Source organism: Benincasa hispida, chromosome 11, assembly GCF_009727055.1.
Source record: "Benincasa hispida cultivar B227 chromosome 11, ASM972705v1, whole genome shotgun sequence".
Classification (NCBI taxonomy): Eukaryota; Viridiplantae; Streptophyta; class Magnoliopsida; order Cucurbitales; family Cucurbitaceae; genus Benincasa; species Benincasa hispida.
This window is the reverse complement of record NC_052359.1, coordinates 14118728-14146010: the sequence shown is the minus strand read 5'-3', so window position 1 is coordinate 14146010 and position 27283 is coordinate 14118728. Positions and strand designations below refer to the sequence as shown.

Below are 27283 nucleotides of genomic sequence, written 5' to 3'. Positions count from 1 at the left end.
CATGTCGGCGACAAAGAACCTGAATAAGTCCCATGTGGATAGGTTGGTAGAGATGGAAGAGCAAATGCTCTACCTGAGAGATTTCCCGGATAATATCCGTTTCCTAAAGACTCGGCTACAAGAAGTTGCTGAGAAAGCTGATGGAATTGATGCGGTAGTGGGCCGCCAGATGGATTACCCATCAGAGAATTGATGATGAGGGTAGAGACCCTCGAGACCAAAACAGCACGGTCCGGCAGCTTTGAACGTGGCAATAGCTCATCGGGCTCTATTCCCACATAGAGGAGCGCGTCGAAGAGTTGGACGGCTCCCAAAAAGCAATACTTCAGATGGTAACCGATCTGTCTGAAGACTTTCACCGGAGTTCTCTTCGCTATCCCCGTAATCGGTAAGGCTGCAGAATTCACGGTTTTCATCTTCCCTGCATCTCTTTCCCAGGTCAAGTTCAGGCGGCTCCCAAGGATTTCGGCATCAAGCACCCATGATAAATAATTATTGTCATTAATATCAAAGGGCGAAAAATTCTAATTTTTTTAGATTTGTCATGACAACACTATCGCAAAATATTGTATTTATATTATCAATTTAATAGACATTAAATATGAAAAATAACATTAAATTTACTAATTATAATGAAGAGGAAAAAACCAGTATGCCTTTAGGACCTACCTTTAGCGGAAAAAACGACAAGAGCTCGTGCTGATAACGTGTTGTGAATTTGAGAAGCACTACGAGAACACAGATGACAATAAAATATAATATTAAAATAAATTATTATGATATAAATATATAAAATAAATAAATATTAAAATAAATTAAACATAATATATATAAATATATAAAATAAAATAAGTAACAATTATGGATTTCTCCACTTTCTTCAAACCTTTTGGAATTTGCCCAATGTTTGTGTCTTTCAAAACCCATTAAATACCATTATTTATAGGCAATTTGACAAGTAGAAGGTGGATTACATGGCTACTAAGAATGAGTATTTACAAGACACATGGACAACACTTTGGAAAATAGGGGCATGACACATGATCAAAGGACACTAAGTATGAGCATCTAATGGACATCTATTTTCTATTTATAATAGAGATATATTAAACAAAAGGTTAAGGAGGAAGACATAAACATGAAAAAAAAAAAAGAACAAAGAAAAGAAGGGCAAGTGTTCATCGACAATTTAAAAAATAAATAAAAGGAAGAAAGTGAGAGAAAAGATAGCTAATATAGATATAAATAGTGGAGGAAATTCCTATTTCTAAAAAAGGAGTAAAAAAAAAAAAAAAAAAAACCTATTGAAGCTTTTGGGAGAAGAAGAAACGAGCAAAAGAAAAAAAAGAATCAAACGGTAAAAATATCAATAGGGATAGACTGTGATAAACTGCGATAGACATCTATTATTGATACTAATTCGAGGTATATCATGATCTATCACTGATAGATAGTGAAATTTTGCTATATTTATAAATTAGTTGCCGCATTTTCCTTTATTTGAAAACAGTCCAAAAAGAAAAAAAATGGAATTGAAAGATGGAAAATTAGGAGTGCAATTTAGGCCGATTACTTAAATTAGAATTTTAGGGTTTTTTTTTAAATTTTTTTTTTTTTTTAATCTATTTGGTTCCCTAAAAACTTTCAAAACTATTTAATAGATTGTTAAACTTTCAATTTTGTGTCTAATAAATCTATGAACTTTTAATCTTATATATAATGATTCCTTAACTTTTCAATTAAAAAATTCAATCGATAATTGATCTATTAGATATAAAATCGATTTTTATAACTAGTGAAATTCTAAAATTTCAATTTATATTTAGAAGACACGTGAATTTAAAAAAGAAATGTTAAATAGGTATAAAAAAAATCCTTATGAGATACGAAATTGAAAAACTTATGGATCTATTGGACATAAGATGGAAAGTTTAAGAATCTATTAGAAATTTTTTGGAGTTTAATAGACTTAGGAATCTATTATTAAACACAAAATCGAAAGTTTATGGACTTAATAAAAAAAATTAAAAATTTTAGAAACTATTAAACACTTTTAGGAACTAAACTTGTATTTCAACAAAAACTAAAAGCTACGGTCCCGTTTGGTAATCATTTTATTTTTTATTTTTGTTTTTTAAAATTATGCATATAGACACTATTTCACCTTCCAAATTTCTTCCTTTATTATCTACTTTTTATAATTGGTTAAAAAAAAACTAAATCAAAATTTGGAAACTAAAAAAAGTAACTTTTAAAAACTTGTTTTTGTTTTTAGAACTTGACTAAATATTCAACCATTGTACTTATGAAGGTACAAATCTTGTTAAGAAATAAAAAGGAAATTGACTTAATTTTTCAAAACCAAAAGCAAAAAAACGAAATGTTTATCAAACAGGTTATATCATTAATTTATTCTTAATTCATAATTAAAACTTCACATGTGATTCGAAGTAAATATAACTTAATGGTAATTGACGGGCTATCTTTTATAAATAGAAAAAGGTGATTTAATCATTATCCCACAATTATAGTACTAAAAATTGATAGTAAAAAAAAGAATATTTATATGAATTGAATTCATACATTAGATAAAACAAGAAAAGGAAAGGACCACAACACGTTTTAAAAAAGAAAAGAAAATGGGAAAATTAACATGTGATTATATAAAATATATTAAATAGGGTAGAGACAACATAGTTAATAAAGATTCTTTCTTATCTTGATTTTGAATATAAAGGAGAGGTCCACGTAATCCAAGGTCGGCAATGACTCTTAAGGCACATTTTTAGTATTTTGACCTACAAACAATTAAAAAATAAATTAATTAAAATATCATTTTCGTCTACTCTGAGACTTCTCTAATCTTAGGGTTTTCATTGAATTAACTTAGAGAAAAAAATTATTTTTCAAAAAATCATTTTCATTTAAACAATTATGATAAAAACACTTATTTTTTGACATCTCTTTCTTAAAAGTAATTTTATTACAATTTTTTTTAATTTATTATATACTAAAATTATTTTTATTAATATTGCATTACTATCAAGGATGACTAAAATACTATAAATTAATAATAAAATAATGTATTTAAAACATAATTTAAAACAATGGTTGATAGTCGTCAGAATTAGTCATCGATGATGGTGACGGGAGGTTGTTAGTGATGATCTTGGCAGCCGAAATTGCCAACGATCGGAGGTGGTCACTAAAGTTGGCTAGTGTTGGTGGTGGTTTCAAGTGTTTATCCTAAATTAACTTATTTTATAAACTCAGTTTTTACTAAATCTATTTAGAGTGATTGGCCAAACACTTGAATTTTTTTCCAAAATAATTTTTTTAAAAAAAAATTAAACACTTATAAAAGTATTTCAAACGAACCCTTAGTATGTATACTTTTAAATATTTGTTATAACCTCTATATTGTCCATAAACATTTAATTTGGTACTATTAGTTTGTCGTTGATTTTTTTTTTCCAAAGATATCTTATAACTATTAACATTTTAAAACATATTTAAAATTTTTATAGTATGAAAATTATTACTATTATTTAATCGATTTTGATAAAAATTAACTTTAGGAATTACATTTACGAACAATTAATTGAACAAGAATTAAACTTATATATTAATTTTTATTAATGTAGAGTAAGGAGATCAAATCTCTAATCTAAATTAAAATTGATAGTATAAATTTATATCAGTTGAATTATACTCTTAATAATTAAAATTTGAAATTTGAAATTATATCAGTTGAATTACACTCATAAAGTTTGTTATGATTATTTAAAGCCAAAAATAAAGGGCCACAGAATTGTAAATCAAATAAAAGGAGTAAAAACGAATCATTTCAAATTCACAACAATAACAATCAACTTCATCCAAATCATTTTTATCGATGCCAAATTTTGAATCGAGGAAAATATATTTGACCTTCACGTGACATCACCAATAAATTTATTTGAAAAGAAAAGTAAGGTGACCTGCAAAAGAAAGAATCTGCACATGGTGTAGTGTTTGTCACACACACTCCGATGCCTAAGTCAAAGAGTAAAAGAGTGTGAAAGTTAGGAATTTGAGAGTAGGACTCAAACTACCTTATATGAAGCGATGATGATGTATTTATAGAGAAAGTTAACTTAGGTTGTTCCCTAAAGTTCCAGAGTCACCTCAGGATAATTAGATAACCTACTTAACCATGAGGCAGACCCAGTTTCATGTTTGGCTGAGGTTGGCTTTGGCAGCCAAGGTCGAGCATCTTGTTTAAGCCATATCTCAGACCTAAAACAATCTCTTGGATCGGGGTATGTGTAAAGCATACCCCGTTAGGCATTTGACAAGGCTCGGGCTCAGCCTTGGCCGAGGTTAAGTACACTGACTTAGGCCAGCGCTCCTTTCCTTGGCCCATTTTGGTCTTCAATTGCTAATTTGTGGCTCGTATCATGCTTCTTCTTAACTTTGTCGTTCCTATTTGCACTAAATGTCAATTATATCATTCGATCCAAAATCACCCATAACATTAACCCTCACTCTCATGTTGGGTCTCGAGGTTTGGCTTCTTACTGTTATGAACTAAACATTCTAGGTCTTACTTGAGAGTTTAATTTCTTCTAACTTGTGCTGCTTCGTGGCTAAGTTGGTTGGTTTTCAGCAAGACTAAGCTTCTCACTAATGTCCATGTGAGGTATCGCAGATTGTCCCACCAAAACTGTAAGGTCGGTGTTGGGTATTTTTTTAAATCTTGTCAGAAAGGTGAAAATTGATTTCTTTAATATCATGAGCATCTTCTCGAGAAAGATGAAAATTATTTCTGAGAGGTGAGGTGGCAATCTTATGTGATGAATGGAAATCGATTTTTGAGAGGTGAGGTGACAATCTTGTCAGAAAGATGAAAATCAATTTCTTTAAGATTATGAGCACCTTCTCGAGAAAGATGAAAATTAATTTATAAGAGGTGAGGTGGCAATCTTGTCAGAAAGATAAAAATCGATTTCTTTAATATTATAAGTACTTTCTCGAGAAAGATGAAAATCAATTTCTAAGAGGTGAGGTGACAATGAAAATCCATTTCTTTAAGATTATGAGCACCTTCTAGAGAAAGATGAACTCAATTTTTGAGAGGTGAGGTGATTGAAGGGAAATGAATCCTGACGGAAGCATGTGATCGCGTTCTTTGATTTCTTGAAAGAATAAAAAATAAGCACCATATCTTTGTCAATCGAAAAATCAGCAAAATCTTCTCCTCAAACTGGTAGTCTCCTCCTCGAAATCTTCCTTTTCCACACGATCTTCCTTTCTATGACTCTGGCAAAAATCCAATTTATGAGAACCACTTCTTGAAAGAATAGAGAGAATGGAAAGGTAGGCATCTAGAGGACATAGATGCCTAGCCCGACCCCAGTAGTGGGGTTACTTATTGAGTATTTTATACTCACCCTTTCTCATGTTTATGTTTCAGGTAAGGGCAAGAACGCACTGGCGAATGACAAGAGGAATCTTTGAACGAGCCACTGGGACCAGTTTTATGCTTTCGCTCATGATATTTAGATTTATTTCCATGTTTTTCCACTTTTAATTTGATGTTTGAAAATTCTATTAAGATTTGTTATCATTTATGATTTATGGGTACCCTATCGTCTGTTTTTAATATCTAAATTTAATGAAGGTCTTTTGAGTTCAACTTATTTATTTAGCATTTATTTCACTATAAAAGGATGTTGTTCAAGTTCCATGCATGCATGTGTTTAGTAACGACCTAACTTGAGTCCTAGGGGGTCGGGTCGTTACATTAATTATATGAATCTCATTCAAATAATTAATAATTTGAACCATATTCAAATAAATTAATTCTCCATTATCTTTTTAATTTGAATCTTATTCAAATTAAATAATTTGTTTATTTATATGGATCTCAACCAAATAAATAGTTAACTATTTGAATCATATTCAAATAAATTAATCTCCATATTATAAGGCTATAATATGAATCTCATTCAAATAAACTTTATAATAAATCATGTAACTAATTGTACCCAATATAATTAATATTTTTCTTCCTAAATTTGAACATGTCAAAGTTCTCTTTCAACATCCTTATTGGTCCGTGGTGAGCTAACAAGGGAGCCTTATTGACCTACAGATTATAAGCTCCAATGATCCAAGATTAGTTAATTAAATTCTTATTTAAATTAACCTTCATTCATTAAATATAGGGAAAAACCACTATAGACTCATTGTTGAACTTTTATGCACTGTAGAACAATTTGTGTCCATAGATATAATCAATATAAGTATGTCAATCCTTCAGAAGTTGTTAATAATTACAGCTGGGTCAAAATGTTCATTTCACCTCTATAATTACGTCTTTTCCTTAACCACCACTGATACCTCTAATGAATAATTTGATTATGGTCTAACCATAAACTAAGTCCCTCTCAGACCAGTGAGAGTGTGGGGCCCTATGTTCAAGACTCGAAATCAACACTTAAATGAACTACCCATCTACTTACATTATACGGGAAGGAGTGAATTTCATCTTGTGAAGTTATGTTCCCAGCTCCCTATTTAGTCAAGTCCCCAAAATAGTAGACTTTTTGAGTCGACAACTTAGGTCATTCTCATCCATGCAAATCAAATGATTGGCCTCACAAACATGAGTTCATAAATCGCTTAGGATTAAGATCAAGTCGCACATGATCATCCTATGAAATATTAATCTAATCAATTAACAGATTTACAAAGAGAGATTAAATATTTCGTAGTCCAATCTTATACATAGGATACATGTTAGGATTTATGTCCTAAATCTCATAGTCCGTGTATTTTGTAAACAAATTAATAATAAATAAATAAAGTGTTTATTTAATGAATAAAATATTCTACATTATTTGCATAATTCAAAATCCGATAAACTAAGATCCGAGGTTATTTAATATAGCTTGAACCAATGTATTTGACATATAACTAAATCGCGTTCAAGGAATAACCTGAAAGGTCTATAGTATGTGGATAAGGTTGGATACCTTATCCTAGTAATACTATGATATGGCCTAGTTTGTAAATGTTACAGCAGTTGTAAGTGTTACAAATGATTTGATCCAAATTGTTCATGTGATGACATGCAAGTCGAGGTCCTATACAGTGAGTATGTATAAGACCGGATCACAGAATATAATCTCTCTTTATAATACCGTTAATTGAAGAGATTTATATTTCAAACGATAACCACGTAACTCGATCTTAATCCTGAGTGAGTTATGAACTCCTATTTATAAGGGTCGTTCTTTGATTTGTATGGGTGAGAGTGACCTTAGCTGCTGACTCAATATGCCTACCATTTTGAGAAGGATACCGAGTGAAAAGCTTGGAATATAGCTCCACGAGATGGAATTCTCTCCTTTTCGACTTTAGGGATAGTAGACTAATTGTTCCTTTAAGTGCTAACTCCGGGACTTGAATAATGAGGCCCTACCCTCTCACTGGCCCGAGAGAAACTTTGTTTATGTTTGGACCATAAACATAATTGTTTATTGGAGGATCAGTGGTACTTAAGGTACAAGAGGTAACTATAGGGGTAAAACGGTAATTTTATCCAACTGTAATTACGAACAATTCGTGAAGTGCTAATTTACAAAATATGGTTAATTCAATTGACACATAAATATACTACAGTTCATAGGAGTGCAACTATGAGTCTTTAGTGAAATGCCCCTATAGTTAATGAATAATGATTGGCTCAATTAAATAACTTAATTAAAAAGTTTAACTAATTAATCATGGATCATTGGAGCTTATACTGTAAGTCCATTAGGTCCCTCTACTAGCTCACAAATAGATTAAACAAGGATTTTTAAGTGGAAAGAATTTGAAGAGTTCAAATTATTATAAAAGGAATGGATTGTATATGATACAAAAATAATATTAATTGCATATGATACAATTAAAATACATTATAATATAAAGTTAATTTTGAATTAGATTTAAAATTAAACTATATAATATGAGAGTATTAATATTTGAATAAGATATAAATATTAAACTAATATAAATTATATTTATATTAAAACTATTGGTTATAATTAATATGAATAAGATTCATATTACAACTATATGTAATGTGAAGAACTCACTTTTAGAATATGGTTAAAATTAATTAAACTAAATATTAGATATTTAAATTAATTAATTGATTTTATTTAATTAAATTAAACCCTCTACATTATAGGATAGTATGAGAGTGGGAGAGTGAAGAGAGGGTAGTTACCCTCTCCCTTTCTGTCTTTAAATCTGCAAAAAAGCGTGCAGTTTTGTGGTGGCTTGGATAAGATTCATATGAAAAACTTTATACTCTCACTTTGTCTCTCACATTCTCTCCATCTCACATACTCTCATAGAAAGGAGTTCTTTGTTTTTTTCCCTTCTCTTCCACAAGGTTCCCACAAACCTCCTTGTCCAAAGAAGATAGCAGAGAAGATATCTTGGTAGTGTCCTGCTCGTGAAATTTTGTTGTGCAGTTCTGTGAAGGATCAATTCTATTAAGTGAAGAAATTGAAGCTTGTGTTTCAAAAGTAATATTTATTTTTCCTTAGAAATCTTTAAGAGCATGTCTAATTCTACAATTTTATTATTGTTCTAGTTAAAATTTATATAACACAAGGCAAACAACGAACACATATTTTCCCACAAGGAATTTGATTCCTTCACCACACTCACATATTTCTACATGAACGGTCTGGATCAAACTATTTGTAACTATTACAAAATGGGTCGTATCCATAGTGCCACAAGAATAAGGCACCAATCTTATCCATATACAATGGAGCTTTATGTTATTTCTTAAACATGATCTACTCGTAGGTCAACTATATAATGTTCAAGACTTCATGCAATAACCTTGATTTTTTTCGGTTAATGGAATTGAATATTGCATAATTAATAATTAAATTAATAAACTAATAAATTATGAGGCTTTAGGGTATAAATCCCAATAATTTCCCACTTATAGTAAAACCCATGAGACATAGCCAGTAAGACATGTATCCTAGGGCATATTCTATACGCAACAGTGACAATGTTGTCAGAAAGATGGAAAATCAATTTCTTTAAGATTATAAGCACATTCTCAAGAAAGATGAATATTAATTTATGAGAGGCGAGGTGGCCAGCAAATGATCATTTTTGGAGCTTACGACTTTCTCTAGAAAGATGATACTCGATTTCTGAAATAATGATGTGACTAGTAAATGACTATCTTTGGAGCTTGAGAATTTCTATAGAATGATGATAATTGATTTCTGAGAGATGATGTGACTTGCATGTATTTAGTTGAATGTAGTTATCCTTGGTTTCAACTTTGGGTGACCAACCTCTAATTTCCACCAAATAATTATTCCACTCAAAAAATTGTATGGGTCCTAATAGCAATATTTCTCTTCTTGAATAATTAAGCTTTGTTGGAAATTCTTTAGCTAACTTGTCTTTTATTTGAAATTTCTATAGAGATATTCTAAATTAATGCTTCAAATTTATTTTGGAGATCTTGTGCTTTTTGTTCAATAGGAAAGCATGTTCCCTGTAACTTATGCTTTTTGTTTGATAGGGAAGGTTACTTTTTGTTTGATAAGAAAATATATCCCCTGTGCATCCTTCATAAAAAGAAAAATGCCCTAAGATAGAATCAATTTGAAACTTGGTTGGTCGGCTCAGCCTCAGTCTCAGTAGGCCAACTTTGATCTTGGCAGGTCTGCCTCGCCCTCGGTATATCAACCCTAGGTGGTGCTCCTTGACCTCAGGCTCAACCTCAACCTTGGACTATCTTTAGATCTTGAGCAAATAAGCTTCTTATTGGTAAGATTGAGCCTCGACCCTTGCTTTGAAAACTTAGGGTTCATACAATCTTTTAGATGTTAGGATGAGGCTGGTAGAGATCTTTGACCTTTATGTGTTTAAGGTCGACCTTGACCACTTTCCATAGTGCGTATAGTGTAATTGGAGCATATAGATGGTGAAAATATTTTACCTTGATGTACGTAGGGTTGACCTCGATCAACTCCAAATGAAATTTTGATCGTAAATTCACATTCCATTAACAATTTTGAGCCTAATCCTCGATCTTGGCTCTTCACTCCAACTCGGTCTTCTTGGCCTCAGCCTCAGTAGCCTTGACTTCTGCTTTTCACTCCAACTTGTCTTCTTAACCTCAGTAATGGTTGCCTTGGCCTTGGCTCTTCACTTCTACGTGCTCTCCTCAACCTGGACCTTAACATTGTTGCCTTTTCTTTTTGCTTCTACTTGGTCTCCTCGGCCTCGACATTGGTCACTTCGGCCTTTTTTCTTCGCTTCTAATTGGTTTCATTGGTCTTGACATTGGTTACCTCGGCTTTGTCTTTTCGTTTTAACTTAGTCTCCTTGTCTCAGCGTTTGTCGTCTGACCTTCATTATAAGAAAAAAAAGTTCTCCCAACGCTTAAATAGAGTGTCGGAAGTTAGATCGTCGGGAGAGACGGTCTCTCCCGACGACGTAAAAGCCCGTCGGGAGTTCCCCAGGGAATTCCCGACGGATCTCCTGACACCCGTCGAGCGGCATTAGGAGAGGGGTCTGGTTTAATCCAGACCCCTTCTTCTTCCCCATTCCCCCATTTTTTTCCCCATTTTCATAAAACCCTAACCCCATCTCCCCCCTTACCTAACTGGCGCTGCCAAGCTATTTCTTCCTCTCCCTCTCAATTTTTTCCCTCCTTCTCCCATTTTCCTCATTTTTCTTCACCATTCTCCCTCCCTCTCCCCATTTTCCCATCCTTTTACACCTTACCTTCCATTTTCTCCATTTTTCCCATCCAATTTTTCTCCCATTTTTTCCACCCCATTTTTCTCCCATTTCTCCCTTTAGTGTTTTTCCACCAACTCCTTTCCCTCCCTCTCCCATTTTTCTCCCATTTTCCCTCCATTTTTCATCCATTTTCCTCAGCCGCTGCCGCCGTCGCTCCCCCAATCAACTGCCCGCCACCACCGTCGTCTCCTTACCGGTAGTCTTCTCATTTTATTTTATCTTGTATATTTATTTAAATCATTATTTCACTTTTTTTTTTTTTGTACAAATCATGCCCATTAACAATATTGTATTCGCTTTTGTTAATTCTCTGAAATTGTTGTACAAATGATGCCTATTAAAATGTATTTCAATATTGTATTCGCTTTTGTTAATTCGCTGAAACTATTGTATAAATCATGTCCATTAAAATCATGCCCATTAATATCTCGTCAATTTGACAGAATATATTTGTTTTACAATTCTCTAAAATTGTTGAGAGTAATTTTATAACGAACATGTCATATGATGTTGGTTATTTGGAGCCTAAGGATGCATGATTTAACATTCAAAGATGTTGAATAGATGAAAGGCCTATATTAATCTAAAAAATATAAAATAAATCTTTAAACCTCCAATTTGGTACTAAACACATTTAATATTTTTAAAAAGTTTAAAGAATCTATTAGACATAAAACTAAATTTTGTGTCTAATAGAAAATTGAACTTCAAATTTTGTGTCCAATAGGCTTGTAAATTTTAGAAGATGTTGAATAGATGAAAGGCCTATATTAGACACAAAATTAAAAGCTTGGAGACGTACTAAATAAAACATTCGAAAGTTGTTAAGACAATTTAAACAGTCTAGGGACCTATGTGTTTATTTTGCCTTAAAAAATGAAAATTATGGAACNAACAGTCTAGGGACCTATGTGTTTATTTTGCCTTAAAAAATGAAAATTATGGAACTCAATGCTTAATAATACTTTGTACTTTGTCCTCTAATCCAGGTTATTGTTTTGGATTACAAGTTGGTCAGAAAATATTTATTTTTAAGGATGAATAAAGAATGGGTTAAACTAAGGAATAAGTTATCATTGGAGTATAGAGAAGAAGTATCACAGTTCTTAGATATGACAAGATTTCATGTTAATGATTCCGGACGAATAAGATGTCCATGCAAGAATTGTATGAATTCAATTTGGGAAAAGATAGATATTGTGGAACGAAATCTATTAACATATGGAATATATCCCTTATATTGTGAATGGGTATATCATGGAGAGCCAGTAAACTTATCTAGAAGTCATACAAGTCATTCAATACAGGATGTTGAAGTAGATAGTATAGAGAGTAAGGCTGTCGAAGAAAATGAGATGTTGAATCTTATAAACGATTTACAAGTTCCAATTGAAAACGAAAATGCAAATGAAGGAAGGATTGAGAATGAAATGTCCTTTAATGGTCAAGAAAGAGATACCACGAACTTATTCAAGGATTTAATGACCGAAGCACGTAATGAATTATACCCTGGGTGTTCGCAATTTTCGTCCTTGAACTTTTTAGTGAAATTGATGCATATCAAAGTTCTAAACGGCTGGAGTAACAAATTGTTTGACATATTGCTGGAATTGTTAAAAGCAGCATTTCCAGCTGGCACCTCTATACCTACTTCCTTTTATAAAGCCAAGCAAAAATTGCGTGATTTAGGCCTAGATTATGAGTCTATTCATGCATGCAAATATGATTGTGTATTGTATTAGAAAGAGTTTGCAGATTTGCAACAATGCCCTGTTTGTGGTGAGTCTCGGTACAAAGTTAATGATGGCAAGGGTAAAAAAATACCACATAAGGTATTGCACCATTTTCTATTGATACCGAGATTAAAACGATTGTTTGCATCAAAAGAAAGCGCTTTTGAGGGGAGGAGGGGGTTGAGATTGGGTTAAACCATTTTGGGGACAAATTTGAGTTTTATGTGTGTTGGTCATTGTTTACCCGTTTTGTATGTTTTTTATGTTCGGGAGGTTCCATATTTGTCGTGGAGGGTGGGTAGAGTTTCATTACACCCGTCTTGTCCTTGAACTTGGCTATTTTGTGTATTTATGAATGTTTACGAAGTTTAATGTGTTGTGGTGAGGGGGGAGGGGGTTGAGATAAACCATTTTGGGGACGAATTTGAGTTTTATGTGTGTTGGTCATTGTTTACTCGTTTTGTGTGTTTTTGATGTTCGGGAGGTTTCCATGTTTGTCGTGGGGGTGGGTAGAGTTTCATTACACCCGTGTTTGTCCTTGACTTGGCTATCTTGTGTATTTATGAATGTTTACGAAGTTTAATGTGTTGGGGGGGGGGGGGGATTGAGATAGACCATTTTGGGGACAAATTTGAGTTTTATGTGTGTTGGTCATTCTTGAGGCGTTTTGTGTGTTTTTTATGTTCAGAAGGTTACATGCTTGTCGTGGGGGGTGGGTAGAGTTTCATTACCACCCGTATTGAAGTTTGAACGTGTTGTGGATGTTTATCGATATAACATTTCAATCAGAAATGGGAAGGGAATGTGGTAAAGCATATAATGGGAAGGAGTAAGGTGATAAAGGAAGAATGGAAAGAGGAAATGCAGATAGGCGATAAACACGGAAGGGGAAATGGAGTAGTGACAAAGGAGGTGGGGTGCGGGAAAGGTCGACTACTATTAGGTGGGGATAGTGGTAGCAAAAAAGGAAAGAGTGAAAAGAAAGATAGAGCGGTTGGGCGACACAAATAAAAGAAAAGGGAGAAGACAATTTTAAAAAATCCTCTCCCATTGTCGTGAATGACATCAAGAAAAGTCGTCTTTTTGACAATTTTTTCATTAATTGTCAAGATATCCTAGCCAAAAATGAAGCTAGGTTTCAATTGTTAGACATATTTAAATAATAATATGTTTAATTAAAGTATGGGTTATGTATGTGGATTAATAATTTATCACATTGGGTTATTTTATTAGATTGAGCCTAATTAATTAAGGCCCTAGATTCCTAATTAAGTATGGACTTAATGGGTAGAAGCCCATTCCTAGTTAATTAGGGTTTAATGGGAACCCTAATTGAACACTAGTATATAAAGAGACTTTAGAGCTATGGTCCCCAATATACAAAATAATAAGCACTCAGTCTTTCTTGAATCCCATCTAGAGAGAGATCCCACTAAGGGCATTCAGATTTTGGTTGAGGAAGACCATAGTCATCCATCATCATCTTGAAGCTATCATCAATTTTGCAATGGAATCTGATATGTTATTCATGACAATTTGACATGAATGATCCTAGGGTTTATCTATTCAATATAGATATAAAGAATTTATGCTAACAAGTGGTATCAGAGTATGAATTTCATGTTGGATTGTTAGTTTATGCATTTTCCATTGCCATTGTTGATTAAATTTTAGTTTCGGTAAAGAATTTAAAGAATTTTTTAAAAAAATGGTTGGCTTACTATAACAGCGTTGTAAACTCATCGACGGTAGGATGGAAATCTCGGCGGTCATTTTTTTCTTTGGAAATATGTGTTCTTGCAACCCGTATTCTTGTCTGTGGTATTTGGCATACCCATCACCGATTATGAATGATGTGCTAGTGGTGGATTAAAGTAATTTTTTTTTTTTTGTTTATTATTTTGATTGAACGTGGTTTCCTAAAGTTTTCTTTTTTTTTAAAAAAAAAAATCTTAGTTCTATTATTGTCAAAATTAAGGATGTTCAGTTCAACATTCTTGACAAAAGTCCACTAATGTGATGAAATCCGCTGGAAAAAAGTTAAAGACCGACCGAAGGAGTTAGGTCTTTAGTTGTTGCAAGTTTTACCCATCAAGACTTTCGGTTAATGACTGACTGGAGTTGTCGTTGGGCGAAGGTATCGGTCAATTACTGATTAAAGTCTTGCCAACGGTTCTTGGTTTTAATTATCAGTTTTTTTTTTCTTTAATTCTTAATGGATGACTTTATGAGTTCGGTTTTAAATTTGATTAATAATGAAAAAGTTAATGTTGTCGCTGTTTTTTTCCTTTTTTTTTTAACTGAAAAGTTATGTTAATACTTAATTGATGAATATGAGTTTCAAAAAACTGATTGAATTTAGTGAATTTATTTTTTAATAGTTTGATAATATTGAATTTGTCAACTATTTGGATTAATTGCTGATTAAACTTCTTGCCCGCATTTCTAAGTTTTATTGATTAATAACTTGGTGAAATTCTTGGAAAGGGTTCTCAGTTTTTTATTGATAAGTTTGTGAATTAAAATCTACAATTTGATTGTTTTTGTGATATTCACATGTTTATGTTACTTTAATTGTATTATGTGTATGCAATTATTAAGTGAATTTTGTAAAAGACCATTTGGTGTTCTTCCTCTTTTATTTTTTGTATAATAATATTATTATATTATTGTATCTTATATTTTAGATTGAATGGTAAAAAATTAAATATGTGTACCAAAGTAGCATCTATTATCTAGATCGTTTTAATTATGAAATATAAGATGTGCATATTCATGAATTTATGCGGATAATTATCGGCCTAAAGGAAGATAATTATTTGGCCAAATTGTGGGTATGCATGTGGTAATGAGTATGTGGCAATTATAAGGATTACTCATGTGAAAAGTAGTCGGTCCAAAGAAAGGCTATTTTTTTTTAAAGAGTTAATTGTCAGTACTTTGATTATTACGTTGAGAGGTATCTTGTTAAAGGGGCCCACCATATATATAAAATTATTTTGTTATATTTTAATTGTGAGCATATGTTTTGTTGTTTATTGTTTCAGTTGGTCTTACTCAAATATCTGAAAATCTGAGTTCAATCCCTAAGTTGAATGAATCGAACTTCAAGATTTGGAAGGAAAGCCTAGAGATACTTCTCGGGTGTATGGATTTGGACTTGCATTAAGGATCAATAAACCTACTTCTACTGAGGAACAACCGAATACGACTCATATAGAGAAGTGAGAATGGTCAAATTGCATGTGTCTGATGAACATTAGGCACTCAATTCTGGAGTATTTTTAGGACTCTATCACGAAAAGTGAAAATGCCAATAAGTTCCTAGCTCAAATTGAGAAATATTTTGCTAAAAAATGAAAAAAAGGGAAGCAAGTAGTGTTTTTTACTTCTTTAACTTCCATAAGGTATAAGAGCAATGGGAACATAAGGGAGTACATTATGAAAATGTCCAATCTCGTAGGTAAATTAAAGGCATTTGATATGGAGATAAATTTAGGTGCCAACAGATGCTCAGACGTCTTAGAACTAATACATACAGACATTTGTGGTCCATTCCCTACGGCTTTTTGGAATGAACAACAATATTTTATTACGTTCATAAACAACTATTCAAAATATGGGTAACAATCTTTGGACGTTTTCAAATCTTTCAAAGTTGAAGTTGAACTTCAACTTGGAAAGAAAATTAAGGCTGTCAAATTTGATTGTGGTGGTGAATACTACGATAAATATGATGGATCAGGTGAACAATGTCCAATGCCCTTTGCCAAATACTTAAAGAAATGTGAAATTGTCCCACAATACACTATGCGGGGTAAGCCCAACATGAATGGTGTGGCAGAAAGATGAAATAAAACACTTAAGAATATAGTAAGAAGTATGATTAGCCATTCTTCTTTATCAAAATCTCTCTAGGGTGAGGCACTAAAGACCGCAACATATATCTTCAATAGGATACCTAGTAAAGCAATATTTAAAATCCCTTACGAACCATGGACACGAAAGAAGCCTAGTATTAGGCATCTTCACATATGGGGTTGTCCAATTGAGGTTAGGCCTTAAAGATCTAATGATAGAAAATTGGATTCAAGAACTATTAACTGCTATTTTATTGGGTATTATGAACACTCTTGGGGTTTCAAGTGATCCCACTTCTAGATCATTGTTTGAGACGGGAAATGCTAGATTCCTTGAGGATGTTGAGTTTGAGGGGAAGATAACATAAGAAAAATTGTCTTGGAAGAAGAATTAGTTTCTTTTCCTAATGTGGTTATAGATGATGTTCAGGCTCCAATTCCTAACATCACTATTGAACCAATTATAGATTAAGACAACATTGAAGTCCCCATGGTTGAACCTGAGATTCAAACTCAACAACCTCAAGAAGTTTCATTACGGAAATCTACTAGAGAGAAGTGCAATTCCAGATGATTATATTGTGTTTCTTCAAGAACATCAAGATGATCCAATCAACTTCCAACAAGCTCTACAAAATTCTAACTCTCAAAAGTGGATAAATGTTATGGAAGAGGAAATAAAATCCATGAAAGACAATGGCATTTGGTAATTTGTCGAATTGCCATCAGTAGTAAAACTCATAGGTTGTAAATGGATATTTAACACTAAAAAGGATTCACATGGCAATATCGGAAGATATAAGGCTCGTCTTGTTGCAAAGAGTTTTACTCAAAAGGAAGGCATTGATTACAAAGAGACCTCTCCAGTTTCATCGAAAGACTCTTTCAGCGTAATCTTAGCATTGGTAGCTCATTTTGATTTAGAGCTACACCAGATGGACGTAAAAACTGTGTTTCTCAATGGGAACATTGATGAGACGACTTATATAGTGCAACCAGAAAAATTTGTGTCTGATAATTCAAAGTCTATGGTGTGCAAATTAAAGAAATCCATCTACGGTCTCAAGCAAGCCTCTCGTCAATGGTATCACAAATTCCATGAAGTGATAACCTCATTTGGTTTTGAGGTGAACATTGTGGAAGATTGTGTATATCACAAGTTCAGTTGGGAGTAAATAATCTTTTTTGGGTGTTTATAATGTTGCATGACATACTCATAGTAGTAATGATGTAGGTTTATTGCATGACACTAAGCGATTTCTCAAAAAGAAATTTTTGAGATGAAGGATTTTGGTGATGCTTCTTTTGTATTAAGGATTGAAATCTGCGATATCGTTCATTAAGGGTAGTTTTGAGAATTGTCACAAAAGAACTGCATTGAAAAGATCATTGAGATAGATTGGCAATGAAAGACTGTGCCACAGGAGATACCCCCGATCGCTAAGTGATAAATTTCAATTTAGGTCAATGCCCCTAAGACCACACTCGAGAACTAATGAGATGCCAAGAGAGTTCATCTTGCTCGGCCCTTGGTAGTCTAATGTATGCTCAAATATGCACGCGTCTAGATATTGCGTTCATAGTTGGAGTGTTAGGCAGATATTGGAGTAACCTAGGGATGGATCATTGGAAAGCAGCCAAACGGGTTTATGAGGTATTTAAAGAGAACAAAAGATTATATGCTCACTATCGGAGATCAGAAGTTTGGAGATCATTTGGGTATTCTGATTCTAATTATGCTGGATGTCAAGAACTTTGCGATCCACTTCAGGCTATATCTTCATGTTGGCTGGAGGAGCTGTATCTTAGAAAAAGTGTTAAACAAACACTTATGGCTCTTCTAACATGGTTCGAGTTTATAGCATGTTATGAGGCATCCAATTCATGGAATATGGTTGCGAAATTTTGTCACTGGACTGCGGATAGTGGTTGGCATAGAAAGAACCACTAAAATTATTTTTGTGACAATAAGTCGGTTGTAATGTATTCCAACAACAACATAAGCAATATGAAGTCAAAGCATGTAGACGTGAAGTTTCTGGTTGTTTAAAAGAAAGAGTTCAAATGGTCAAATTTCGATGGAACACATAGGAACAAACTCTATGGTGGCAGATCCATTGATAAAGGTTTACCACCTAAAAGTTTTTCATGAGCATGGTTTGCTCACATGGGTGTTAGTCACTTTTCTGATTCCATGGTTTAGTGGGAGTTTGTTATTGAGGATGTTCTTTGATCTTATTTTGTTTATTTTCTATATAGAATAAAGTTGATGGTTTATGTTTTATTATCTGAACTTGTTTATCATGCATGCAGTTTAGCATAAAGTTTTTTTTTAGAATGATCTCATTAAGGAATTTGGACTAGTTGGAAACAGGAGTGATCTAGATCACTTTGCATGTAGTTTCCATGTTATCCATCCATACTTGTTCTATGTCATTGAATGTATTGGAATTGGTGATCAAGGAAGGTTTAGTTACAAGGGTAGTGACGAAAGCCGCCTTGATTCCGTGCTAATACAAGAGATGGACCAGATTGAACTAAAGGGGAATTCTATTATTGAAATAACCTGTTTATGCGCGTTTAAGGTTTATGTGATTTAATTATATTAGGTACATAGACATAGCCCAAGTGGGAGATTGTTAGACATATTTAAATAATAATATATTTAATTAAAATATGGACTATGTATGTGGATTAATAATTTATCACATTGGCTTATTTTATTAGATTGAGCTTAATTAATTAAGGCCCTCGATTCCTAATTGAGTATGGACTTAATGGGTAGAAGCTCATTCCTAGTTAATTAGGGTTTAATAGGAATCCTAATTGAACTAGTATATAAAAAGACCTTAACAATAAGCACTCAGTCTTTCTTGAATCCCATCTAGAGAGATCCACTAAGGGCATTCGGAGTTTTAGTTGAGGAAGACCATAATAATCCATCATCATCTTGAAGCTATCATCAATTTTGCAATGAAATCCGGTATATTATTTTTGATAATTTGACATAATGATCCTATGATTTATCTATTCAATATAGATATAAAGAATTTATGTTAACATCAATTTCCTACCCCACGCCATATAAGATAGTGTCAGGCATAGTTACCTAACTCGATGCTAATGAACTTGGCATCCAGATAAGTCCCAAAATATATATTTTTCTTTCCAATTTTGGACTAACGCCTACAAAAATGGCGTCGAAAATACCAACCTATCCCAACGACGTTCAAAAACGCATTAGGATAACTCTTTTCTCTTGATGGAGATTTTACCGTACTTTTCCCGACGCTTTTACAGGCGTTGCCATTGGAAAAGAAGAGATTTCATGCAATGAGTGAAAAGGAGTTTATCTCCAAACTGAAGTGTATTCATACCAAAAATATTAAATCAATATTCTAAATTTAAACGTGTATTCAAATTTTTATCCACGTTTTATTTCAGTTAAATTTATATTTTATTTTTCAAAAAATTGTCTATCTTTACTGATGTATTAGACCCAGTAGTAAAAGTTTTTATAACATTTTTAACATTTTTTTTTAAAAAAATATCTAAATACCTATTAGATACAACTTTGAGATCACAAACTCATAATGAAATCAATAATAATGACTAATTAAATAAAATCAAATGGATATGTACTATGATTTTTAATTATAAACATTAATCTATGTTTAAATCCACCTTATTACTATATTATTTAATATATTTGTTTTATTTTTTTTAATACAATTGAACTATGAAAATTTGAACTACAAATTTTTTTGATCGTCAACACATTGTAAGTCGATTAAGCTATGCTAACTTTCAGTTTTTTTTTTTTTAATGTTAACACATAATAACCAATTTAATCTTTTTTTCATTCGATCAACAATTATGAAATAACAATAGCTAAAGTAAGCTTAGCTCAGTGATCTTTCTTAAGAGTCGAAGGTTTGGTCTCCACCCCACAATTATATTAAAAAAAAAACAATTATGTAATAACAATGAATTCCATTTGAATATTTTATGTGAACTTAATAAATAATAACAAATAAAAATAAAATTAAATCAGCTAAATATATTTATATAGTTATTTCATCAAAAAAATAATTATTGATATCAAGTAGTATTAAATATATCTATTTAACATTTAATAATAAAACTATGAAGACCATAATTAGATTAAGACTATGAGGTAATAAAAAATCCATTGTTAAAAAATAAACTTAATTGATAAAAAATGGCTAAAACAACTCAATTGATAAAAAGAAAAAAAAGAAAAAAGAAACTTGGTTGATAAAAAAATGGCTATAACAAAAAACTACAAAGTCAATTGCCTTACAAAGTTTAGGTTTGTATCAATTTAAATCCAGTCAAATCTAACCTCAATAACAAATCAAATAAAACATGCATTGAAATGATAATAAAAAAACTGTATTTAAATCATGAACTAATATATCAATTTAATCTTTAAGTTTTAATTTTATAAGTGTATCAATTAGACAATGAACACTTTCTTTCATACGTGGTTTGAAAAATATTATGCAAAATATAATTGTTTCAAGTAAATTTGTAGATGGTTAATAAGTGAATCAATTTAACCTTATTATTATTAAGATTATATTTGAAAATTGTTCATGCATTTAATTCTTAAATATATGTAAACTTCTTCAATTTTTGGATTAATATAATGGAAAATCAAAACTAATGTATGGATAATTTTCAAATATTAATTGAGAGTCTAAATTGACCTGTTTATAAAAGTTTGTATATGAAAGTCTAACATAGAGGATGTAAATTAAAATATGTATTAAAATTTAGAATTTAAATTGATATAATTATTAGTTCATAATTTAAAATGATATAGTCTATAGAGTTTAAGAGTGTAAATTGATATTTTCAAAAAATACCTGTACTAAAAAAATAATAAATTAAATTAATCATACAAAACAAATAACATGTTCAGAATACATTATTAGGATTTTTTAAATTAAAAAATAGAAGAAAAGGTCGCGTGTCTCTGAGAAATGGTAAAAATGTAAAAAATTGTGTTGTAACTAGTAATTAATTAAAAATTTGAGATCAAATAAGGAATGAGTCAGATCGATGACAACATGAGTATAGTTAAATGACATAAGTTTATATTATCAATCGTGAGATTAGATGTTCGATTCTCATACCCTACGTATAACTAGAAAAAAAGTTCACATTGATGATATCAAGAGGAGAATGATAACTTATTTGAAAAAAAAAAGTGTTGATTGAATTCTAATTGAGTGGTAGGTACATATGTCACATCATTTGATTTAATTTGTTTCATGTAAATAAGATATGATCGAATTAAACATAACTCAATTTGATATAAATTTTGTACTAAAAAATTGAAAAAATAAATATTTTTTTTCCTTTTTTAATAATATGTGTGTTGGAGGTAGGGGTGTTCAAAAAACCCGATAACCTGAAAAAATTGATCAACCCAACCCAACCCGTGTGGTTTGGGTTGAGTTATCAACTCATTTGGATTGGGTTAGGTTCAAATAAATGAAAATGTTATTGGTTGGGTTGGTTAATGGGTTCACTTAATATAACCCAAACAAACCCGAACCAACCCGAATTTATTAAACTTTAAAATATATTTTTATTACTTATAATACAATGTATTAACTACATATATTGATTTTAATTTTAATTAATTATAATATTTTTTTTGAATAATTTATATTTAACAACTCTTAAAAATAGTTTTCTTTGTACTTTAGAAAGAAAATTTTTACTATATAATTTGAAATTGAGTTGTTTAATGTTAATTCAATATATGAAAATAATCAAATTAGATTTTACATATTTACGTTTTGCTTCTTTTTAGAATAAAATTTTAATTAAATGATGTGATTAACTCGAACCAACCCAACCCAAATATTTCATGGTTGGATTCGATTCATTTTTTAATAAAGTTATTTGGGTTGAAAAATTTACAAACTCGAACAATTGGGTTGAGTCTAAAAAGTCTTTCAACCCAACTCAACGTAGAACACCCCTAGTTGAGGTTCAAACCTCGTATCACTTTGTTATACTAAAAACAATAAGGTAAAAATCATTTTTTGTTCTAGAACTTTCTTAAAAATAACAATTTAGTTTTTAAATTACTTTAAATTTCGTAACAACTTACATCATGTACTTTAAAATTTGTAACAATTTAATTTTTAATATAAAATTAGGTTTTTTATTCATTAAATCTTAATAATAAATTTCATAAAAATAAATTTTTATTATTGGAAACTTCAAATAAAAAAAAAAAGGAATATTATTGGGGTTGGACCACCTGGAGCTCAATAAAAAAGGTGGGTAAATGAAGCATTGAGTTCCATCGGGCGACTAAAATTGAACTCTGAGGAAGAAGGATTCAATTAAGAAGGCAAAACACATAAGGCTTCATCCGCAGCTCACAACTTCCAAATTCCGGCCTCCAACACCATTTCACGGCGGCGATCCGTCACTCCCTCAGTCGGCACTGCGGTCTTCCTGCGGCTGCGACCTTCTTCGATTCCATCTATTTCAAGACGCCAAATGTCCTTCAAATGCTTTGCCATTTCCAAGTCATGTACTGGTAATACCCCCCTCACTCTCTCTTTGCTTCATCAGATATTTTCTTTTTGTAAATGTTATTTTAAAGAAATTCGTTAACTTTTTTTTGCTTTAAAGTATTTTTTAAAAATAAAAAAATAAAAGACCCATTTGCAATAAAAATGGTCAATGATTTTTTCATTTTTATTTTTTAATGAATGTGTCTTGAATCTTGAGACCCATTCTAATTCTAATAAAAATAAATAAAAGGACTTATTTTTCTTAAATAGTTGTAACTTATTAGGGATGACCCACAATTATCAAGGACCATAGTAAGTTTCCACTAAAAAGGATACTCCTGGTCCCATATTTGAATCAATAACATAAGCCAGCTTATTACAACAAATGCGAGTAGAGGGATTGAATCTTCGATCTTTTGGAGAAGGAACAAAGCTAACTACCATTGAACTAAGCTCACTTCGACGTTTATTTTTAATTATAATATTACTTTAATTTACCCAAATTATCAATATTAACTGTGTTGGAGAAGGAGCAAAGCTAACTACCATTAAGAGATGTGGAAGGCATCATAGAAAGAAAGAAAGAAAGAGGAAAAAAAAAAACTTAAATTTGAGAGAGATTTAATGCTCTGTATTTTTCCTTATATTTTTAAAAGTACACAAGCAACCCATATCTGTGGATAAATAAAATCTAAGAAATATATAAATAGGAAATTTGTTACCACATAAAATATGTGAGAAAAAGCCATAAGATCGCATACTTTTCTTCCATAATTTTTTTTTAAAAAAAATATGGCCTGATTTTTTAAGGAAATTAGTAATAGGCGGTAAATACAAAATCTATAATTAGAAGCGTGATTTTAACATATGAAAAATTATAAATATGACAAAATTCTCAAATTTAAATTTTAGTTTATTTCGTATTTCAATTTTGTCCTCTTAACAAATCAATGTTTTTCGATATATTAGTCAACTAATATACCACATTTAAAGTATATCCGTTGTATATTTTTTCCATTGATATGTATATTTTTTGTATTTTTTGTTTCCAACCATATGAGTTATTACTCATTTTGATTTTTGTATTTGTTACATTTTTTCTTTATCCATTTTGTAGTTTTTCCTTTTAAATGATGTTGTTTCTTTCATTCTTAAGTACAAACGTACAATAAGTTGGAGAGATTCAACCTAAAACTCATTAACACTAAGTTTATTATACTCATTTTGATAATTTGGATGTATTTGAAATAACTAGAGAAAAAAATGTTTTTAAAAAAATCATTTTTATGATTTTTTAAACACTTAAATAACTAGTCATTGTCAATTGTTTATCAATATTATATCAAGAGTATTAAGTGTCTATCAATAGTGTATCGGACATATATTAGTAATGTATTAAGTGTATCAGACATATATTAGTAATGTATCAAGTGTATCAAATGTATATCAATAATGTATCAAGTATATCAAACATATCAATATTATCAAGTGCATCAATTGTATCAAGTGTATCACATGGTTTGAGATTTTATATATNATATTTGTAAAAGCAATAAGTCTAGAATATGAGTCTAACCCCTAAAATTAGAATACTTATTAATTGGGATCTCAAACCCTTAAAATCCAGCCTTTCTTTGCTATTAGATTCAAACTTGGTGGTTCAACTGATTGGTAATTTAGTGTTATTTCCCCCTTGTTTAATTGAAAAAATGGAAAGGAAACTTATTGAGTTCTCATCTTAAATTTGAAGTTAGTAAAATAAGAATTGCTTGCTCAATTATATTTCATCATTTAAATTGTAATTTTTCATTTTTTTAATATAGAGTTTATATCAAGTAAAGTAGGTCAAATCACATGTTTAATCTCTAAACACTAAAAAAGTTAAATTTAAGAGTAAAATTTAATTTTTACCCCCTACAGATTTTACCACCCCTTTAATATCAATGTTAATTTTTATGGCAGATATCATAGTTATTGAAACTGCAAGGCTCCAGAAGCATTAGGGCCATATTCTGAGGGTATCATAGCCAACAATGTTGTATATGTGTCTGGCTCCCTAGGTTTAGTTCCTGAGGTAGCTTCTTTTTTGAGTAAATTATGTAACTTTTTTCAATGTCTAACTCGAACATAGTTCAAGTAATCAGTTAGGTACAATTACTTGTCCCAGGTTCGTGCACGCGTACACATTTTTTATAAGGTATAATTGAGTATGAATGTTTATGGTTTAATGCAGACAGGGGAATTGATCTCAGATGATATTGCAGACCAAACTGAGCAGGTGGTAAATTTTGTTGTTCTTTGTAGACCAAATTTCTAAGCAAATGAAATATTATGCAGGCCCTCAAAAATGTTGGTGCAATATTGAGAGCTGGAGGGGCTGATTATGATAGAGTGGTTAAGACAACTATTATGCATGAAATCTTTGCATCTTTTTGCATTTATGACTTTTTTTTTTCCATCCAAAGTTGTGTATTTTGGAATATGGTCTTGGGATTTGGGGTTAAGTAACTCATTAACAGCTTATTTGGAATGACTTTGAATGATCTTTTAAGTGGTTTAAATGTCATTTCAAACAGGCTCTAAGATTTAAGATCAAACGATTTCTCTCAAGCTAGTATTCATGATTTAAAAATATTTGAAAACTATTAAATCATCAATTAACCCAAAAATTTAAGTTAACGAGTTGTGATAAGTTTAATTATATCAACCGTTTAACCGAAACTAAATGAAAACAAAATATAAAAGGTTAAATATCAAAATAATATTTATGCCTATTTTTGAAAGATAGGTTGTCGATGTGTAGACAAACAAAATAAGAAAATGAGAAAAATGAACTCTTAGATCTTTTCACTACAAAATTGTAACTCTCAAGTCGTCCATGTTTTTCAGGAGCAGGTTTGTAGATGATTTTGAAATTGTTAAAATAAATTTTGGCTATATCCAAAATTACTCAGAATATGAATTTAATCATTTAGAATCAATTTAATTCTTGGTTAACCTTACACTATTAAATGTGATTTTATTAAACAAGATAAAAAAGTGATTTTAGCAATTTCAAAATCACTCCCAAACATGCTCATAACCGTTCCTACTTCATACTTTGTTTGTTGCAGGTTGGCTAATATAGCAGACTTTACATTAGTGAATCAAATTTATGCTAAATGTAAGTTTTATTCAAATGAATGATTCTTACCGATCGAGAATACGAAATTTAAAATTTTGAAATATGGTGTTTTTTTGTGCAGATTTTCCACATTCCCCTGCGCCATCTCGATCAACATTTCAAGCTGGAGCATTACCCAAAAATGCTAAGATTAAAATTGATGCAATAGCTGTGATTTGAAGTATATTATATAATTTTAAGGGCACATGACCTAGTTTTTGAAGGCATCGTTATCATAAATATTTAATAAGTTGGAGATAGCTTATCAAGGGAAAATGCACCAAATTCTGTTTGGTTTGTGTATTATTTACCTTAGGCTTTATCTTGTTACCAACATTATTATTGTAATAACTTTACTTTCACTAACATATGCTTTCTAAGCTGTGGAAGTGGAAATAGAACTAATAGAAGATGTCTTGGTTTTGGAGTGCCCTTCTCATTCCTTCCATGGTTAATTCCTAGTGCAAATTTTCTGATTAATGATGTTAATTTCATTACATTTGACAAATCGAGAAAGGAATAAACAAGTATGATTTATATGTGAATCAATTAACGAATAAATATCTAAATTTTCTAATAGCTCGAAATAGGTCTAAGCTACTTCAGATGTTTGCTTTTACTTTTTACCGAAATTATAGGTTTGAGGGCTATTTCGTACATATAGATCATCGACAACAAGGGGTAAAAGTCGTTGTCTTCCACACACTATCTCAAAAGGGAGATTTCATGTATCGACAAACTTAATTTTCTTTCATTAAAATACGGTTAAATAAATATATAATTTATGAAGGAAAATTTGGACTATTTCTTTCCGTTGATGGTTGTTAGCAAGATTAAATAATTCTCAATGTAGTAATGAATAAACCATAAACTTCAATTTTCAAAATTATATATATAGAATCATTTCAATAAGCATCCAAATTCAAAATACACCCAACAAAAGTAATCAGTTTTTTCTTTTTTTTTTTTTTTTTTTAAAAAAAATATGTATCCGATTTTTGCTTCTTTCCTTTTTTTTTTTTTATTTTCTTTCATTTCCTTCTATTGAAAGCTTCATGGTGACAAGGATCAATGTCTCCCATATAAAAACAAAGTTTTGATTTCACTGTTTTGGAAGGCTTTGAGTTTTCTGACAAG

General features: G+C 31.1%; 1 protein-coding gene across 1 annotated transcript; it reads left to right on the top strand.

The window, feature by feature from the left end:
* Window positions 1-22810: 22810 nt before the first annotated feature.
* LOC120091727 (2-iminobutanoate/2-iminopropanoate deaminase-like) lies at window positions 22811-26572 on the top strand (the record flags this gene model as incomplete). Its single annotated transcript, XM_039049844.1, is given in 7 exon segments — window positions 22811-23006; window positions 24946-24963; window positions 24966-25057; window positions 25217-25261; window positions 25321-25394; window positions 26097-26146; window positions 26229-26572. Coding segments are annotated over 7 exon segments (573 nt in total), but the record flags the coding sequence as incomplete, so codon positions are not given.
* Between the last annotated feature and the right edge of the window lie 711 nt (window positions 26573-27283).